Below are 21,365 nucleotides of genomic sequence, written 5' to 3' on the forward strand. Positions count from 1 at the left end.
TAAAAGGAAAATACACAAGTAAAGCTTGAAACATCTTCTTGCCTGCTGGGGATACAAGAAGAAGGGGTATGGTGATTCTCAACAGAGAGAGAGTCCTTAGAGGGAAGGGCTTGGGAATCTATAGACTTTATACATTTCATGTTAATCAAAAGGAAGCGTGGGTTTACATACAATCAAAAACCTTTGAGAGATCCAAAAGCAACATACACTCAATGAAAAGGCAAAAGACAAATTGGAGAAAATATTTTCAATGAATGGAACTCCTGTAAGTCACAGAAAGTATGGAACCAATCAAACTGAACAGACCCATGGAAATTCAATCAGAAGAGAAATATACAAACAGCAGCAACAGCAGCATATGGCCAGGCATCCTGGAGGCGACCGTTATTACCTCCCTGAGCCTTGAGGAGCCTTGGAAGGCAGGTTCTGACGTGGCCGCCCCCTACAAGAGAGGACAGTGATAACCGTCCATGGCCACACGCAGCACCAAGGTAGCTCCCTTCACACAGCCCACCCAGCGGCCACTACAATAGCCACCACCCTCTGCTGTATTCAACAGCTTGTTTAAACAGTCAAGCTAACATTCAAAGGCACAGGTTAATTTAAAACAGTCGGATGTCACTTTCAGTTCTCAAATCATCAAATATTCTTCAAAATAACGCTCGTCACGATAGTGCTACAATCATGAACACCGGAGACCTAAATGCCCAACGTTAGGAGACTGGGTCAATAAATCATGATAAAACCAAACAGTGGGAGGTCATACAACTTTTCAAGAATGAACCTGCTAAAACAGTTTAGTGCCCTGGGAAAATGCCCACAATGTGACGGTAAGGAGAAAGAGCAGACTGTGGCATTGCTCACGTAATGTGGTCCACAGATATAAATATAGCTGTATATTTGAAAATGGACTAAAATAGAAACAATAGTTGTCCTGGGTGATGTCTATTTGCTTCTTTATAAACTTTTACTATTCAGAACTTTCAAATCCTATAATAAAAAGACACTAGTTTTTAAATGCATTTTTGGAACAATTCAACAAGGCAGATGCCAGGAGCGGCCTACTTGAAGAATCCTGTCCCTTTGCTTCTTCGGTCTTGCTTTCCCTCTCGATCCCAATAAAAAGGTTAGAACGCACTGTCCCGGGCAAAACACTTTTACTTCAGCTTCTGCAAATTGGCAATAATTAGCTTGATACAAAGATCAAACAATACACACTCCTTGCTGCTTTGCATTGCTGACATGCCCTTTTTCAAGCTCCAGTTACACTGCAAAAGAGCAGTGGGACTATTTGCTGCCGGCTCCTTCCCTGGGCCGCCCACACTCCCATCACAGGGCTCACTGACAGTGGTGCAGGGCAGAGTTAACACAGCAGCCCGGGGATGTCTACTCTTGAGAAGGCCTGCTGGCCAGCCGGCCGGCCGGCCCACGGCTGCTGGGCACTCCGATTCTGGAAGCATCCCCACCTCGTCTTTCCTAACCCATACAAGCGGCTCACTGCGTCCGAACAGTTTTTATCAGCAACGTGGTTTGTGCGGAACATCCCTCCCTCTGGGGGTCTGGAATCGGGGTAGCTCCAGGCAGAGGGTGTCTGCCTCACCAGCCCCCAAGCACAACCCCAGGTACTAGTCTTTAAATGAGCTTCTCCTTGGGTAGACAACATTTCACAACTTGTGTTTTCACAACTCATTGAAGGAGAAAACAAGCCCATCCCGGTGACTCCCCGGCTTTCCTTGGCGCTTCCCCACCCCCCACCCCCGCCTTTGCCCTTTGATGATTTTGCTCTGTACCCTTCCTTCCACTCCACCAAATGTAGGTCATAAATAATACACATCCTGAGTCCTGTGAGTCCTCCTAGCAAACTGCTCAACCCGGGGTTGGTCCTGGGGACCCAGTGCCAACAGTGCACCCACATATCCAGAACAGAGCACAGAAAGAAAAATACGCGAGGCACTTCTATACGCTTGACTCACATTTTCATTCACGAACTCCTCCTCCAGTATTTCCTTCACTGTTTATCCCTCCCACCCCTGCCTCTCATATATCCAATTCAGGTGACAAAATGTTTCTTCTCCTAAACTGCCTATTAGCTGGATTTTACTGACAACACACAAAGAAGCAGGTAGCAAATGTGTGCACGCTCAGGAATCATAAACTTTTCTTTGAACAGAGATGATACGGATCCTTTCAAGAACACTCTTGTCGCAGCCATGACTTGTCAAAGTGGCTGCACACATAAAAATACAAAGAGAAAACGTCTCAGTTCCGTGGGGGAGGAATAGGACAAAGTGCCAAGGGGAAGGGGTCAAACCTTTAGGGAGACAAGAAAGGACACAGATCCTTTTACTCACTACAAGGTGGTGCGGAGAGGCAGAAACTCCTCCCTCTGCATACAGTGTCTGAGAGAAAATAACGTCTAGAAGCTTGAGCAATGCCTTATAAAATGGCGTCCCTGGCTCCCCCTGAGCACACGGGAGTAGAGCCTGCTCTGACCTGAAGGGGCAAAGAAGGGCGAAGGATACAGCAGGACTTGGACATCACCAGCCTGGGAACTCAGCCCCCACGCCCCACGCGGACAAACGTTGGGATTCAAAGTCAAGAGGCTTCAGCTGCGGCCTCGGGTGGATGAGGACATCGCGCCCAGCACAGACAGGGGCCTTGCCGGTGGGCCACGGAGGCAGTGCTCCCCCCCCACTCCCCCCACCCCCCCCGCCACGTCTCCACTGAGCCAGCTCCGGCCTGGTCTTCCCACCTGTGTGTGTCAGGGGTGTCACTTCAGGCGCCAAGAACTAACCAGGGTCTTCTGCTCTGTGGTTAGCACCAGGTATTGTAAAAATAATGACAATAAATAAAAATTTTTAAAAAATCCAAAGGACCCTGTAGCAAAGTCCATGAGACAAAGTTAAGAAAACAGACACAGGGGTATCTTGCTCAGAGAAAATACAGTTGACAGAGATGAAGAACGTCTCAACTGGCCACTACCCGGTCTGATACTTCGCTGGGCTTGTGCCATCTGAATTTAACCTGGCGTGAAACCTTTGATTGTCCGTAGTCCCTAAAGAGTCAATTCCAGAAAGCCTCTTAGGCAAACGATTCCATACAACACATTCTGTACTCATACTGCAAAGTGATACAACACATCCTCTGAAGGATGAAGATAAACTCAGATACATAGGGATATCATGGAAAGCTGGTAGTTGCTTCGCTGTAAGTCCCACACGTATGCGAATCCTCTGACAAAAGACTGTGGAACCACAAAAGAAGATCCATTCCAGTGACGCCGTACATTCTTGGTTAGCGTGTTTAACATCAGGAAAGGCCGGTCCCTTTAACTATCCATTTTCAAAACTTAATCAAGACCTGGATGGCAATCACACAGGCGTTTGCTTTATGAGAATCTGTTTTATGCATTTCTCTGTGTCAGTTCACAATACAAAGAAGTTCAATTGCAGAAAGAAAGAAAGAAAGAAAGAAAGAAAGGAAGGAAGGAAGGAAGGGTTAATATGCAGAACGGTGGTTAACACAACACACAGAACCAGCAGGAAGGGACACGCAGGTGGCTCCAAAGTTGCTGGTAATGGTCGATTTCTTAAACTGTGGGGTGGCTGCAGGGGTTTTACGGTTTTTCCACAGCCTGTACAATGCAGCATGTGTAGAGAAGAACAGATTATCTCACAATTAAGATTTTAACACAAAAATTTCGTCACCCGTCCCCTATGCACATATGTGTATTTAGATGGATTTTAGACTCAACCTTGTAAGCTGAATAAATTCCCACTGGGATTTTTCAATAAAACTGCGGTGAATCTGTGGACTAAAGGGGCACATCCTCAGAAATCTTATTTAAAGATGGAATTCTGGCAAGCGCCCTACCAAATGACCAAATTCAGGCTCTGTTTGTAAAGCTGTGTCGTATTTGAGGGCAGCCCTTCCCACTGCCCCACGACTCCCGCTAACTGGTCTAGACCATCTCCACTAACCCGTCTCCACGCTGCACTGGTCCCTGTACTCCAACCCCAGCTCCCCGTGGTCTGCCCTTCCTCAGAAACCTCCAGGACTCCCTAGTCCCCCGCACGTGCCTGTCATCTGGCCCAGCAGACTTCTCTGTACCGAACTGGGGGAAGGGCAGGCACCGTGTCCGACATGCCTACGCCCTGTGCCCCGGCACGTCTCCTGCTTCAACAACTCTTTGTCAATGAATGAATCACATAAACAAATTGGCCTCGTCCCCTTTACTTCCCGCCACCCCCTACAGATGGCCTCGTTAAAATCAGGCCAGGTCTCCTATCTCACCGACGACAAACAGTGGACAGACACACCTCAAGGGTAGGGACGCAATGATCAAACATTTTATCCTTGATAGGGAGAGACAGTGTTCTTAAAAAACAGGGGCAAAGTGCTGTCATCCCCAACTGCAATGACACAGCCAGAATTTACTAAATATACCACATGGTACCACAAGAGAGTTTCTCAAAAACCGTAGAGGACATTCCAGCTTGCACTTTGCTGAACTGCAAGCTGACGCCGATGGCAACAGCGCCCTCTGCTGGTTCCTAGTCACCGAACCACACGCAGAGGAAATGCATCTCCGTTGAGGGGTCTCCTTCAGGAGGAAATTTGTCTTCTTACTGTGAAAACGGATGAAAGCTCAGCTCCCCACCCTCCTTCATTTTACTCAGTCTCTTGCATCTTGTACTAATTGTCCGGCCTCCCCAGCGAGTTATTGTCATGAACGGGAAGTGGTTCAAGGCTGCTCCCGCAAGCCTGCACAGAGGGCCCCTCCTGACCACCCCTGTGATGCCAACACTTCGAAAAGACACACGACTCACACACATAGGAACGCGGATTCTAGAAGCATGTCACTGAAAGGTACAAATACACAGACGCCGGCACAGCCCTGTGCTTGAGACCCACGCTCTGGAGACCGGCCTGTGCGTGAGCTACACAGGCTTAGAGGAGGGACCTACACGACCAGCTTCAGCCACCTCACCAATAACACGGGAGCGGAACCAGTACCCAATTCCCAAGCTCGCTATGAAGATCGAATTGAATAATTAATATAAATATAAAACGCGCAGAAAGAACCCCTAACGAGCACTCACAAGTGTTCTCTGTACACCATCATCCTTACTGAGGGCACAGTTTAGGTATAAGGAATGCATACAAAGCTTAATCAAGGTTATGCTGTTTAGAACTAGGAGAGGGCGAGTCCTCTCTCTGAAGTTCTCCCCGAAGACCTAATCCCTGGGGGTTACAATAGGCGCTCAAGGAGAGTGTACATTGTATTAGATAAGAAAGGCTGGAAGTGAGAGGGCGCTTGAGGACATAAGGGTGGAGCCATGGGAGGGAGAGAGACCAAGTTCCCCACTAACACCACCCAGAGGGCATATGCTGTCCCCTGGGTACAGACTGCGGCCCGTTAGCAGCACCCTCAAAAGAACATACCAGGAAGAGGGAGGAGATTTTATTCTCTATTTCAAATAACAGAATAAAGTTAAAAGGGCTGAAGTAGAGAGAAGAGAGGCAGAACTCTCACACCTTCATAAAATTGGGAGGGCTGTTCCTGGGGCAGGGCCCAGATCAGAGGTTGCAGGGCAAAGTCAAGCTCGTGATCACCTTTCAGTTCCTTCCTGGTTCAGAGACTCCAAGATTCTGGGCATAGCAGAAAGAGCACCAAAGAAAAATAAGAAACTCTGAAAATTAAACCACCCCAGCAGCCAACTCAAAAAGCTTGAAAAAGATCAAAACAAACCTAAAGAAAACAGGTGATTTTCTAGGAAATCGTATAAATACTAAAAAATGATTCAATGAAAAGTAGAAAACCTCATTATAACCACATCAGAAGCATGTTTAAAAAATTGAAACTATAAATACTCTAATCTGTGAGTGTAAATGGAAAAACACTAAATACCAAATAAGTGAAACCAGTAGCTTAAAAATAAGTATACATACAACATGAGAAGCTTATCACAGGGGCTCCAGGGCATTTACCGTTAGAAGATACACTGATGGAATTATCTCACAATAGGAAGGATAGGAAGAACTATATGATCATCGATAGTTGCTCAAAGATGGATTTGACAACTTTTAACCACCATTCCCAATTAAAAAAAAAAAATCCAACTAATTTACGAATAGAAAGTTCCTGAACCAAAATGCCTTGAATGAACACATAATCAAACCTAGAACAAACATCCCTAGTAATAAAACATTTTATTAACTGCCTATCCCTATTAAGTTAGAAATAAGCCCTCATAAAGGGGAATGTGATGGTGTCTTTCAAAATTATATGTACATTCGCCCGTTGATCTAGCAGTCCTATTCCTAAGAAAGTACTCCAAAGACAAGCTGGCAAAATATAAAAGGATGTGTGAACAAGGCAATTTACCACTGTCTGTAAGAGCAGAGACTAGAAACCACAGCAAGAAACTGTTAACAAACTACCTACCTATAGCTGGTTTAAAAAGACAATGAGAAAAATCTCTCTGTCATTCTAATGAGTAATCTCCAGAATATATTACTAATGGGAAAAAAGCAAGGAACTTATATGATATGCCTCTTTAAAAAAAACTGGAAGAAATATAAATACATTGGTGTATAGCACTATATATTCAGAAAAGAGCACTTAAAGGATATGCCATAGGCTGATATGAAGGGTCACCTTTGGGGGAAGGGAGAAAGCAGGGATGAAAGATAAGGATAGAAGTAAACCTCTGAACTTCCTTGTTTTATAGTTTCAACTATAAACCATGTAAATGTGGGATGTAAATTTTTTAATGTAAAAATAGAAGCATAGCAATCCTGAAAAATAAAGAATCAACTGAAAAAAATCATTTTGATTTTATGTCATAGTGGCATTACAGCCACACAGAGAATAATTATTTTAGGAGATTGAACCCTCTGGCATGATGTAACTTAAACCCATAAACAACCATAAAAAAAATCTTAATTAAAAGAACATTCAATGGGTTCATTACTAGTAACAATATCGTTATTTTTAAATTATTATATATTTTGATGTTGTTTGCAACAAAGACTTCTGGTGGAGAAAAGAGATACAAGTATAATCAAAGAAGCTAATTAAAAACCTTAAAATATTTAATTTAAACGTATCCATGATATGCTTCTTCACATTACAAAAATCTACAAACTTCTTAGCGCTGCCTGCTGAAAACCCTAAAAGGAATAAAAACCCGAGAGCAAGGTGCATCTCCAGGATCCAGATTCTGGCTTCTAAATACCATAGTGTGGTGGGAACTAAAAGGAGCCAGAGCTCCTAGGAAAAATGGATAATTCCAGATCTGTGCAACAAATGGGTAAAATGAGCTTGAGGTCTCTTCTCATGTTAGAACACAAGCAAGCTGCCAGAGATGACTAGAGTCACGTCAAAAGAACACAGAAGAGGATGACTCATGACAGGACAATCTGCACAGCACAATAACTATAAAAGGAATAATGACTGAAAATAGACTACATTTTTCAATCCGTGAGTTCACGGTAACACTGCCCCCTCCCACAAAAACCTCTAAGTCATCTTTGAAGACTGTTAGAGCATTAATCACTATTCTATAAATAAAGAGAAAGGCTCAAACATGGACCCTGCCTTATCTGTACTAATTGTACTTCAGCTAAGTAAATAGTTGATAAGAGAAAACTCTTCTTTATAGAAGAATTCCAGATAATAGACATCGAAGGAATAATAGGACTAGGGAAACATTATTTTCGCAATCTCTAATAAGATCATGGATATAGGTATCCATCATTTGGTCAACATTCACGGAGAAATTTGTAATAGAAGGAGCAGGCCAAAAAAAACTGCTTAACCCACTGGGCAATCTTAACATAGTTAACATTTAGACAAATTTCTTAAAAGACACAAAATACCGAAGCTCACACAAGAAGAAACAGGTAACCTAAGTAACCCCTATGTCTATAAAAGAAACTGAAACTGTAGTTAAAAACATTCCCACAAAGAAAACGCCAAGCCTTAATGGCTTCCCGAGTAAATTCCACCAACCATTTAAGGAGGGAATGCTACCAATTCTATGCAAAATCCTCCAAAAAATTCAAGAGGCAGGAGTACTTCTCAACTTATTCTATGAGATCAGGAGTGACTGAGACCAAACCCACACCAAATATTACACACCAACTGGAAGATACAATGGGAAAGAAGTAACAAAATGAAGTACTAACGACCTAAATGAAAACCAAGCAAAACTAGTATGAAGAAAATTCGGAAACACCTAGAAGACATAAAAGTATCTCTGAACAAAATGAAAAACATACCACATTCTTGGATACGACAATTCAACAATAAAGGTTGTCAATTCACCTCAGGTCAACATATAGATGTGACATATTTCTAATAAAAATGCTAATAAGCATAGAAAAACCTAGATACCCTGGGTCAAAAAGCAAAGACTCAGACTAATGGAGCTGTATCAAAAGCACACAGCAGCCAGCTTGGATTAGATCCCACTGATCAAACTAAGGACAATTTTAGCCTCAAAAACAATAATGTCTATAATTATCGATAAATTATTAAATAAAGGGGCACCTGGGTGGCTTGGTTGGTTAAGTATCCGACTTTAGCTCAGGTCATGATCCCGTGGTTTGCGGGTTCGAGCGCCACACTGGGCTCTGTGCTGACAGCTCAGTGCCTGGAGCCTGCTTCAGATTCTGTCTGCTTCTCTCTCTGGCCCTCTCTGGCTCCCACTCTGTCTGTCTGCCTGTCTGTCTCTCTCAAAAATAAACAAACATTTTTAAAAGTTATTTAATAAAAAAAAAAAAATCCACAATGACACTAAACAACAAAGACAGAAAGAGAGGGAGCACACCCAAAATAATTTCCACCCACAGGAGGTAAAGATCACATCGATTTCTTAATCTGAACATTGGTGGCCAAAAGAGACAGGATTAAAGCATTTACCCTGCCACTCCAGGAGTTCACTAGTTGATGCGGGGAAGTATTTTACAAAACCTCAGCTAATAGATGTGGAAATACTGACATAATTAGAAAATCACCATTTTCTAAACTCTAAAAGAAATTGACATAGGCAGGGGATTAGTAATGGATGCCAAATCTATTAGATGAAACAATTTGGGGGAACAGGGTATTCAGAAAAGGAGTATAAAATTTCCCCTATGAAATTTATCACCAAAAATGTGAAACTTGAATCCATACAGTTCTTTACACGAAACTTCCTTCTTCCCTTTAACTTGGCTGAGGTCCCCTCCCTTCACTGCCTACTCTAGTCTCTGTCTCAGCGTTGGTAAGCATGATAATCATGGATGCAGTACATGCAGAAGGGTGGTTTCTCTTTATTCTTACCCCGGGCAGGAGATACACTGGCTCTGTGGGCAAGTTTGCCAAGTTCCTCGGAGAAAGAAGGGAAGAAGTTTCGGGCAGGGGAAGAGGCATGGCAGGGCAAAACAGTAAGGGAAGTATCAGCAGAAAAGTTGAGTAGAGAATATTCCAGAAGGTAGAGAGATGGTGATGAGGAGCCAGAAGCTAAAGAGACTAGATCCAGCCACGGTATTTCACAAGTCCTAGAATGAGGTATGGGTCTAGGAAGACAGAGAGCCAACAGATGATCAGTTAAGAAACTATTCTTAACTCAGATATAAAAATTGGTCCCCTGTTGTCTCTAATCTTTTAACTTAATACTGAAGCAAAAACTCAATTATTTCACCTTTCTTGGTAAAGAGATTGCGAAATGTACCACACAGGTAGAAAATCCCACCGCTGTGCATATCAATATGGAGTTGGTAGCCATGCAGTCCATACTCTGGGTTGTCATCCAAAAGGGGGGTATGAGGAGGTAGCTCGTAGGGGCTAAAAAGCAAAACAAAACATACACACAGGTTTGTCAACACCAGAGACAAAATGCTTGAACTGAAAATACTCTAAAAATATCAGCATCCATTTAAACACCAGTTCCCGTCAATCCTCAAAAAGGTTCCTCCCCGTCATCGTCTACACCAGGAACTCAAAAGAAACACTTTGTGCTCCTTTCACCAACTTCTCTAAAACGTCTCTAAAAATGGACAAAGGCATGAGTTCCATAGGTACCCACAAGATCGCCACAGGCGGAAATGTTTCTGGGATCTGCCCAGCGCAGCGGCTCTAGGAGGCGCCCCTGCCCCTCAGCGGTCTCAGTCCCTGGAGGACAGAGGTCACCAGAGGACGGAGCTGCTCAGCAGGAAAATGCACCAAAGAACAGACCTACAGGTCAGGAAGTCGGGCAGAAGACCCAATGCTATGACGAACCAAGTTTTATTCAATAAGAAAAACCTTACTACATAAGGTAACAAACTCAAAAGCATTCAGAGCTTTACCTTTTCAGGTAATAAAAAAAAAAAAAAAAAAAAAAAAAAAAAAAGAGTCTGAGAGCTGTAGTGAAATGAAAAGCATATTGCCCACCTGAAGACCTGCAAATTCATGGAGAGACACACACAGTGCCGGGCTAAGCAAACCACAACTGCAGGCCTTGCAAGATACGAAAAGGCACAAGAGTGCCAAGCACGGCAAGCACCTTGATGCACCGGAACCTTGCAGTGATGGACCCATCCTGCCCCCACTCGGCACAAAATCCTTAACCCGGAACAAAGAAAGCAAATATGTACTCACGAATAATCCAATTATTTTAGCCACAGCTAAGTAATCATGCCCGTTGGCTTGTGTCTACTGATTAAAAACAGAGTATCTTTTTAGCTATTCTCAGGATGTTCAGATGATATCAACGTCTAATCCTTCACATTGGACAAAACGTGAATAGACCCACATGGAAATACATACACGGTGGCGGAGCCTAACGTGCTCTTCTCCACAAGCTGATGGAAATGAAGATTTGCCATAACAAAAGCCAGTTCTTCCTCCCTCTGAAAAGTTAATTAGAAAGAAGACATTTTTCAACAGAAATATTTTAATTTTTCACCAGGTCGTTGTGAAGATCGCAGCACATTCATCTTACAGATAGACAATTTCTTGTAACTGTTAAGATTACCCCGGTACCAACGCATTCTTGCTGCTAATACTTTATTACTATCCAATAAGACTTCTTTGTCAACTGACAGCAGGGCCACAATTCACCCAAACGTGCAGAGCGTGCGGTACCAAAAGGATTAACAACCCAGCACTTGTGAAATATCAAAACACTCTGCCAGGATGATTGTGACAATATACATTGTTAGTTCCAGGTTCTGGAACTACAGAGGGACGATACTGGTAAGACCCTCACACATACAAGGGTAATGCCACAGATACGTAACATGAGTGGCATTCCATGAGGATACATTCCTCTCTTGAGAACCTGTTGACTTGACAAAGCCAGTGGGAATGAAAACCTTCACCCACCAGGCTGAGCAGCAGAAAACATGACTGTAGAGGAACAGACATCCATTTCTCTCCAAGCTCAGAGCCGACGCTGACTGGTATAGTTGCCCCAGAAAGGTCAACCTGAGGCACCACCCAGCAGTAGGCAGCCAGGACAATCGGACGGACCAGGGTCCTTGTAACAATGCAGGCCAGCACAGACTGATGAATCTCAGTCAAGGAAACAGCCAGCAAGCAAACGGACACCTAGGCCACAAGTCACCCTCGTGCGGCGACCACAGAGACAGTGACTGCCTCAGCAGGTTGAGAAAGACAAAGTTATGTCAAGAGAATGATGCCGTCGATCGTGGTTCCATCTAGTCATTGTTTATACACGCGTGCTGTTATCCTCAAAATCACATTTGTGAACTTCTGTCTTACAACACCCACAGGCCAAAGCCACAGATTTCAACACATGTGTGGCGTACAGAGAAACATCACACTGGTTTGCTTTTCACTGGAGTGACTGCCCAGAAAATAACTCCAGAGGAATTGGGGAAGGATAGGCAGGTTACACTCAAGGCCACATCTACAGGATCAGAAACACAGGGGAGACTGGGTTAAACACGCAGGATGAGAGACTTGGGCAGACGCAGGCTGGGAAAGAGGAAGGAAGGAGCACGGATTGACTGGAAGGAGAAGGGGTGAGATTTCTCAGGATATGAACGGTCTAATGTGAACAAAAGCATCCAGGCAGGAACAGGTAGCTTGTCATCTACAACAGGAGAACAGAGTCGCCTCCACAGAACAAGGGGCCATTTAGTTAGAAAAGCAAAACTGGTAAGAGAGAATTAATGCCATTAGTGAAGAGTCTTCAGGACCTCACATCTGGTGTCACGCACAGCAGTGAGTAAATGTGGAATGGGCAGGGAGATGGCATCACACAGGCAGGGACCCAAGTCTTACCTTCCACAGCCCCACCAGCAGGCCTGGGCACAGGCAGAAGATCCGAAGGAGTCTGTCCCCGCCAATCATGGTGGATTCGGTTAAGTTACTCAGATTGTACTTTGCAATTAAAGAATGCCACCGAGGTCTTTGAACATCCATGCCAAAGAAAGGAAGGAGAGAAATGAGCTTTTACACCTGCGGTTATCAATTCTCTTGAGTATATTTAAAAGTACTTTTGAAGAGCATGCTAATAACGTGCACCTTGCTAATGAACGGTGTGTTGAGGGTCAGGGGATGCAAACCATTCATGTAAATAAAAGGAAAATGGATACACCCAAATTTCTCGCCCAACTATGTTTCTTTCCCCTCCTCCTCACTCTTAGTGTCAACTCAATGGCCCAGTCAGAAGTGGAAGAACCATAAGGGGGAGGAACAATCATCTTCTGCTCTCCTCCCCTCAGAGCCCAGCACAATGCTACAGTCAAAAGTAGATTCTCGGGGCGCCTGGGTGGCTCATTCGGTTAAGCGTCCGACTTCGGCTCAGGTCATGATCTTGCGGTCTGTGAGTTCGAGCCCCGCGTCGGGCTCTGTGCTGACCGCTCAGAGCCTGGAGCCTGTTTCCGATTCTGTGTCTCCCTCTCTCTCTGCCCCTCCCCCATTCATGCTCTGTCTCTCTCTGTCTCAAAAATAAATAAACGTTAAAAAAAAATTTAAAAAAAAAGTAGATTCTCATATGTATTGTAACTGTATGTATCCCTAATTAAGGAAACTAAGGCATAAGCAAAGATGAAATATTTTTTAAGTGACAAAAAAGAGCAGGTGGTCTCAGTAGGCTCTTGGAAGCAGATATATATACCTTTTAAAGCTATTATCAAGGATAACTCAGAGAGAGTGAAAATTTTAATACTGGAAAACGAATTTAGTCCAAAACCCTGAGGATTTTCATGGAGGAGATCCACTGTGAACTCTATATTAGAATTACTATCTGAGAGTAAGTAATAACTCAGATGTGTAAGGAAACACAACTCTGCTATTCATCATGAGATTTAAAAAAAAAAAACAAATGAAACATTCTAGAAGCACTATAATGGTAAACATAGATGTCCTTTCCAAGGACCTAGAGATAGTTCAGGAAATTATAAAGGAGATGAGATCTTAATGGTCAATTAGCATAGCTCAGCATTGAGGAAAGTCCCTAAGGAGCTGCGGCCACATGGCATCCAAGTGTTCTCCTCCAGGACCCAAGACACACGCTGGCAGGAGACAGGTATTCAAATGTTCATTAAGTAAAAGAATCAGAAAACGAAGGACTTCAGCTGTTTCAAAGTGGAGGCATGGGGGTGGGAGGAAGACCTGAAGCTTCCAGACTACCTTGGTTCCTCCCTCAATTTTCAAAGGACTTTTGGCACAGAAAACTACACTGGCTGGGGGATGTGGTCAGTGAACATGCGTGTGACATACGATCTCAAAGTATACTCCGCATAGACAGAATACACTGGGAGGAAGCCACACGGTTAGGAACAGGAGTCTGGCATCAGGGAAACTGGAGTTGAAACCTTAAAGCCAACCCTAAGGTGCTCAGAAATGGTAGTCCTTGCCACCATGATTCTCAGTGCAGACAGACGAGGTCGGGCGGAGGTGTGAAAACCCTCCTCTTACACTCTTCAATGTGTTCTAAGTAGGGACAGTCGCCATGGCCCAAGAGCCGTTCAAGCAGACTCCACAGAGAGCAGGCTAAGTCCCCACATGCCTCGGCCTCACAGGCTAAAGAGAGAGAAACTAAGGCTGATACCTACTCAACATTCCTCCCAAATTTGGGGAGGTATAGCATAAACCACAGAACGGAGAACATTTCCAGAACAGAAAATTTAATGAGCTGACTAGAAAGGTATAAATTACAGGGAAATTCAAACTGCAAATTACACAAATAAGGCTTTCACTGTTCTTGAAAAAAATCCTCATGGAGGAAACAAAACAGACCCAAATAACCAAGTTTTTCCTCTGCTGTCACACAGATGCACACGACGATTTGTACCTCTGCATGATAAACACATTCGCTTTCAAACTTGCAATAAAAGAGCCCATCAAAACAAATTCCCAAAAAACACTTCTAGTGTCTCTTGTCCACAGTTTATCAAATGCTGGCTGAAGTCCACTGAGTTTTAATGGAAACAAATTACATTAAATCAATTTTCCCAATGAATTCTAGCATTTGTCACCGCACAGAATCCAGTACTCCCGACCTGGATGGCAGTTGTCAGGGGCACAGCATCTGTAACCGAGCCTCACTGTTCAACACTACCCACTGCGTCTTCCGTGACCATCTTAATGGACGTTAACAATGTGGTCCTAATGCATATAAACAATACTTCATGATATGCCAAGTAACATATTGTTCAGTCAAATTAGTACAGAGATTATAGACTGATTCTCCAAACATAACTTCATAGTGCATAAAACCTAAATACTGCATTAGAAAAATCTAGTGTCCATCATGATACCATATGAAATTTCAGAGATTTATCCAAATAGAGGTCCCATTTAAAAAAGTAAACAAGCTTCCAGGGCGCCGGGGTGGCTCAGTCGTTTAAGCGTCCAACTTCAGCTCAGGGCATGATCTCGCAGTTTGTGTGTTCGAGCCCCGCGTCAGGCTCTGTGCTGACGGCTCGGAGCCTGGAGCCTGCTTTGGATTCTGTGTCTCCCTCTCTCTCAGCCCCTCCCCACTCACACTCTGTCTCTTTCTCTCTCTCTTAAAAATAAATAAACATAAAAAAAAATTTTTTAAGTAAACATGCTTCTAAAATACCTTCAGTAATATAATCAGGGAAGATAATTCACATGTTATCCTTCGTAGCATTAAGGCTATTTTCAGAATACGATAAAACCTGGCTTCACCAACACTAAGAAGTGAAACGCCCTCACACTCCCAGCATGACAAGCAGAAGCACGATCACTGACACGATCCTCAAAGGACCAGCCCCAGATTGCAGAAGAAAAACAAGGTCCTGGTTACCAAGCTGCAAAAGTGAGTCCAGAGTCCAGGGAAGCCATTAAGGAAAGCTGTCCTGCCATGGACGACACCTGCCATCACAAGGACACGGGTGAGAGAAGCCACAGGTAGAGCCACAGCGCACGGGCTGGCAGAACAGTGACGTGGTAAATGCACTGCAATGTCGAGGATGGAGGGCCGTGCAGAGGGCCGCTGAGGGCAGGAAACCAAGCCTGGAGAAGGCAGCTACAACCCGTGTTTTCCATGTGTTCGATGTAAAGCTGCGCCTGCTCGCTCAGGAAGTCAGGACACCGCAGCCGGCAGCATCTAGCTCTTAGGAGAAAGTGACTAATGGAGACAAGGGTGAGCAGGACGGACTTCGAATACACGTGGACGCAGCACAGAGCCCCTCAGGACAGAACATAAGGACACACAAATCTGACTGATGCCCCTTCTGGTCTTCACAGCAGCCACACGTGCTAAATACTCGTCGCCATCGTCATCATCACCCCATTTCACACATGAGAAAACTGAGGCACAGAAAGGCTGAGCTACTTGCACAAGGTCACACATCTGGTCAGTTCAACAGAGAGGCACATAAAAATAACTAAGCAGTACTGTATGTCCTAATGTTTAAACTATGGTTACTGACCATTTACTAAAAGAAAGATATAATAGTTTTTCTTATTTTTTTAATGTTTACTTGTTTTTGAGAGAGAGAGAGAGACAGAGACAGAGACAGAGCATGAGTGGGAGAGGAGCAGAGAGAGAGGGAGACACAGAATCCGAAGCAGGCTCCAGGCTCCGAGCTGTCCGCACAGAGCCCGACGCGGGGCTCGAACTCACAGACCACGAGACCATGACCTGAGCTGAAGTTGGACGCTCAACCGACTGAGCCACCCAGGCTCCCCAGATATAATAGTTTTATATAACTTTGATTCAAAATGGTTAAAACTAAAAAGCTCAAAAGGTTAGCTATCAATCACCTAGGAATTCTGTTAACTAGAACATTATTCTCTTTGTTAACTAGAATATTATTCTCTGTTACAGACAACCGAGATATGAGGAACTTAAATTTAGATCTAATCATAAATGTGATGAATCCATTCTTTTTCTCTTCTGTAGTGATCCAGAATGCAAGAGAAGTCTTGAAGATGCAATCAAATTAAAATACACTGGAGGTATCTTTAAATTGCAAGAATAGTAACAACTGAGACAGCCGGGTGCCTCAGTTGGTCGGGCATCTGACTCTTGATTTCAGCTCAGGTCATGATGTCACAATTCATGAGTTGGAGACTAGCGGTGAGCTCTGTGGTGACAGCACAGAGCCTGCTTGGGATTCTCCCTCCCTCTCGGCCCCAGTCTGCCCCTCCTGCGCATGCACACATGCTCTAATGAATAAATAAACATTTTTTTTAAAAAAAAGAATAATAACAACTAGTATTTACATATAAGATGTTCTCACCCAAAGCTTCTGTAGAATTAATACTTACCCATTTTTGGAGGGGGTTTTAGACTGGTCCATAAAAACTGGCGTCACACCACACAAATCTAGGGTTGACAATGTGGCCAGCCGTGGCCAAGTTTTGCCATACCACATAATCGTCACTGATGAGTCATTTATGGAAAGGTCAATGTGCTCCATGATGTATTCTTTTCCATTTTTTTCTCTCAATATAATTACCCAACCTAAACCAGATATTCTGGAGAAAGAAAAGCTAACAATGTTGGCCTCATTGCAGAAAGAAAAAATGCTAAAGTCAATTTCATGTATCATCTCTAAAGTATCTAGTTCCTGAAAAGCCAAAGCCAAAGTCCTCAGAAAGTGCCTGACACAAAGTTTCATTCCGTCAATGGTCCTCTCTTTAGACTTTTTCTCCTCACCTAACAAACACTCATTGAACATTTACTGTGTTCTCGGAACTGGCAATACATACATGAGACAAAGTTCTTCCCAGAAGGAAGGACGCATTGGATGCTCTTGCTTTACTGCAGCAGATGACTAGGTGATTTCTGCTTTTCATGAACACATCGGACCGTTTATGTGAAATAGGAAAACACTATATAACTCATGGACGCACAGAAACACAGGAAAATACCAAGAGACAGTCCCCTCATGGTATAAACCGCACGTATGTCCTTAAATGTGCAATACTCTGAGCTCACACCATCACTGTTTCTAAAGCAACACACGTGCAGATGTTAACAGCCCCCTCGAGCACCCGGCGTGCCCATAGCTCGGGGGGAAGCTGTGTACCTGACGGCCTCCTTGGTCTTCACCGGCAGGCCCGTGTAAGGGTTCACAGGCTTGAGCACCTGGGCGAGCGCCGCTCTCACACGTGCTCTCTGCTTTGCAATATACTCTTTCTTCCAGTACCCAGCTTCTTTATCCTTAACCGACAGCACGTTCACAGATCCAGCGGTCTTCTCCACCGAATTAACTTTCCAATTAGATCTTTTAGGTGAAAAGGCCGCTGAATAGATCCTGATCCAAAGAAAACTGGGGGAGAAGAGGAACGTCGTTAACTAAAAGACACAGTCATGTGCCTGCAGAAGTGACACGTTAAATCAGAGATGCACAATCGTTTGTAACTAGTCCGATTCCATGAACAAAGCAAACTGAACACTGACAGTCATTCACGTGTTACAGTGAACCGTGGTTTGAGGGGAGTGTCCCAGATCCACTGACCCCAGAAATCTGTACGAAAAGGAAAAGCTTGTTGCCCCCAATGAGTGACCTCATGTCATTTGACATCATCCAAACCACTGGCTTCCTACAGTAATCACTGAATAAGGGATTACAGAAAAATAACAAAGTGACTCCTATTGTGTTATTTTAAATACGTACACTTCTTAAAAGGTTGGAAAGGAAGTATATGTACATACACACACAGAGAAATGCCAACAGCAACGGAACCGTATGTTCCTTTTCCACGTTTTAATTTTTCTACAATGAACATGCAACGTTTGCACAAAGAGAAGAAAATGAAAAAATTCCCTGCATGATGCAAAAAATGAAGAAAACCAGTTAATATTTTTTGTGCAGTGCTGAGCATCACTGGAAAACTTCGCAAACATTAACTACTTTAATCGTCAACAAACCCATGAAGGAGCTACCATTATTGTCCCCCCCTCGGCAGATAATGTCATGAGGCCCAGTGGGAAGTGATCTGGCCCGGGCCAGCCCGTGTGTGCCGAGGAGACGGAGACCCAGGGTTGCACCGACGCAGCCTCGACCAGAGCTCACGGACTCACGCCCTGTGCTTCCCGGCCTCCTCAGTCACAGAGAAATGAACTCAAGGAAACCAAGTAATTTATCCAAATTCCAGAGCCAATCAGCCACAAGGCTGAATTCAAATTCAGCCCTGACCCACAGCCTGTGTCCCTCCCGCTCATCACACCCAGACGAGACGTCACAGGAGCGGTGGCGGTTAGCAGGGGCCAAAGTGAGCCTAAGGCACCTCTCTCGATGCTCTTCTTCAGGGGAAGAAACAAACTTCTCTTAGGGGAAACTGAGACAGGGGCTCACATCAATTTCCTACTATAAAAGGTGAGCTGTACATAAGTAAGTGTAATTACTTGCTAATTCATGTCTCCACATCTCTATTTAGTGCAGTGGGACGGAACAGCCAATGGCCAAGAGGCAGCTGGGAGAAGGCAATGCCCCTGCAGAGGAGGTCCAGACGAGATGCCAGGGCACTCTGGAGGTTCCTAAGTGCTCGGGTCACCCAGCAGTAACCACAGCAGCAAGGGGCACTTCTCAGACATTCGACCTGCAGACGTGTCCCCTTGATCCAGGTCGGACGTGGACTTTCCATCAAACTCATTTTCTATCAAACGCATAATCAGATCCCTACTGACATCACTCTCTAGTATGCATTTTCAAATCATTTCTCACCCCACAAAATCATTTCACACCAAGCTTTCTGCCTTAAGGTATTTCTCAGTTTGGAAATTTCTGAGTTTTCGTACGTGAGCTAAGAGTTGCAAAATGACAATTCTTTGAGTACATCTTAGGTAAATCTGAAACCGTTTTGCCAAAATCCCTTGCGTAGGCAATTTTTAAAACTCCCTTTACATAAAAACTTGTTCATATTTTCTTCAAAGTTTATTTTACTCATCATTTTACTCCACATAAGTGTTCCCAAATCTCTCACATCAGCACCACATGAACTGCAGCTGACTCTATTCTTGTCTGTGGGCCCGCACTCGCAAACTACAAAACACAGTGCCTGGAGAGGACACAGAGCGGGAGCCCCACACACCTTCAGGTACAGCTACACCTGACATCCGTGCGAAGAGCCGCTTACACACCATTATCTTACTGCAGTTACCGTAGCGAAGTCCAAAAAGAACATCCCATAGAATTAAAATACTGTGCAGACTGTACTGCTTATTCATTTATAAAACAAAAATGTCAGGCCTAAGATGCTTTTAACAAGTACTCAAAATCCAGACACATTCATTTCTTGATCACCCAATGCCCCGTCCTGTTAAAAAAAAAAAAGAAAAGAAAGAAAGAAACTAAGGTGGATTTGAGGACAAGAGCATATTTAGCTATTCTGACTACCAGTCAGGCACAGAACAACTTCAATCAGACAAGTTGTTGACAAAATGGGGCCAATTTAACTTTCTGATAAAGTGTTTCGCAGAGTGCTGGAAAATAAAAGCCCCACGTGATGATCCCAATCCAGCCTGAACAAGTTTCCCCCTTACCCCCACGCAGGCGGAGCCTGGAGCTCAGGTTGAGGGAGGCAATACCCGCAGGGAGGGAGCAACCTCCCCCCATGTAAGGGGGGCATCGGGGAGACCCCAAGCCTCCAAACAGGTCTCGCCATAAGTCATCAGTGTAACTGGCTACTGTAGGCACTCCTGCCCTCTCCAGAAGTAACGCTTAGAAAATACCATTCACTGTTGACAAACACTTGTTTACCAGTTCAATCGTCAACATGCCCTTTTTGAAGTCTCACTATAAAATCAGACTATGACTCTCTTAAAAATAAAATTCATTGTACGCAATTAAGGTACTTCCTTTAAAAAGAAAACAAACATGAGGATAATTCCATCAGAAGCCCAGATTTTTAAAGGACAACCCCCAAGAAAGTGGGGCAGGCATGTAATTAATAACAAAAGTATGCAAGGAATATCACTAGAGGTGTGGCCCAAATCCACTGGAACGCCCAGAGCCTGTACCTTCTGGGCCTATGAAGTTCAGTGGGAAAAGGGGATATTTAGAGATACTAAGCAATTTGTAATCGATCACCTTATCCAAGCGATTGAAGTTCTATCCTTAAATAAAGTAAGAACCCTCCAAAAAGCTACAGTTTGGGATACTTGATCTCTCTCATGAAAAATGCCTTACTGCACTTTGCTTTGGTGAAATGTCTTCACCTCTTATAAAGAGTCATTAAGAAAGAGACACAAAAATCACTCTACGTCCGTTCTAGAACTACTGTCAAGAACATGCTTATTTGCCTTGAACCCACTTGTGTGGGTATGGACACAGACAGAGAGATTCTTCCACAGAGGAGACAACAGCTACCCCAATAGCAAGTTTGATCACTTTCAGTTCATGCAAAGACACTCTTTTTTTTAAGCAAATAAATGCGAATCTCATTTATCATTTATCAAATATCATTTGACCACTTACAGTATTAGACATGTTCCATCTATGTCTAAACACACTTTTGAAATTACTTTAAATTTCAAAAAATGGTTAAAAAGGTCTTACTAGTTTTCATGACTTCCATCAACATGCCATCAAAAGATGATAGAGAGATGTGGTTTTCTCCTTACTTGTCATTGGCCAGATGATAAAAGCGCCTATTCACACATCCCGTACACAGCAGGGTCACAGCATCCAAGTTGGAAAAGATCTTCAGCAACACTTCTGAAGGCATGCTGAGAGAGGGGAGGAGATCGGAGAGGTGGGCAAACACATCAGCTAGAAGTTACCCACAAAACTGGCTGTTCATCTCCAGACAGAAGGTGACTGGCACCTGTCCCGTACAAGAGGCTAACTGCACCCCTGCCTTCCCGTTTTCTCAACTGAAATGTTCTGGCTACCACAGTCCTCGTGACATAAACGAATCCAGAGACCCAAGGGTACAGGAA

The 21,365-nt window shown here is 43.9% G+C and overlaps 1 protein-coding gene across 4 annotated transcripts in view; it reads right to left on the reverse strand.

Moving 5' to 3' along the window:
* FBXO15 (F-box protein 15) overlaps positions 1–21,365 on the reverse strand; it is a 51,664-nt gene that overhangs the window by 20,337 nt on the left and 9,962 nt on the right. For 2 of the 4 annotated variants that reach the window (XM_060614091.3, XM_060614095.3), the window contains exons 3-8: positions 21,048–21,152; positions 17,509–17,751; positions 16,745–16,954; positions 12,281–12,407; positions 10,799–10,881; positions 9,693–9,835 (exon numbers count right to left, since the gene is read on the reverse strand). In XM_060614091.3, coding sequence (XP_060470074.1) covers positions 9,693–9,835; positions 10,799–10,881; positions 12,281–12,407; positions 16,745–16,954; positions 17,509–17,751; positions 21,048–21,152 — 911 coding nt within the window. The remainder of the gene's footprint in view (positions 1–9,692; positions 9,836–10,798; positions 10,882–12,280; positions 12,408–16,744; positions 16,955–17,508; positions 17,752–21,047; positions 21,153–21,365) is intronic. The other 2 variants (XM_060614092.3, XM_060614094.3) reach the window with 2 other exon arrangements.

The sequence above is a fragment of the Panthera onca genome, chromosome D3 (genome assembly GCF_046562875.1).
Source record: "Panthera onca isolate mPanOnc1 chromosome D3, mPanOnc1 haplotype 2, whole genome shotgun sequence".
In the NCBI taxonomy this organism is placed as follows: domain Eukaryota; kingdom Metazoa; phylum Chordata; class Mammalia; order Carnivora; family Felidae; genus Panthera; species Panthera onca.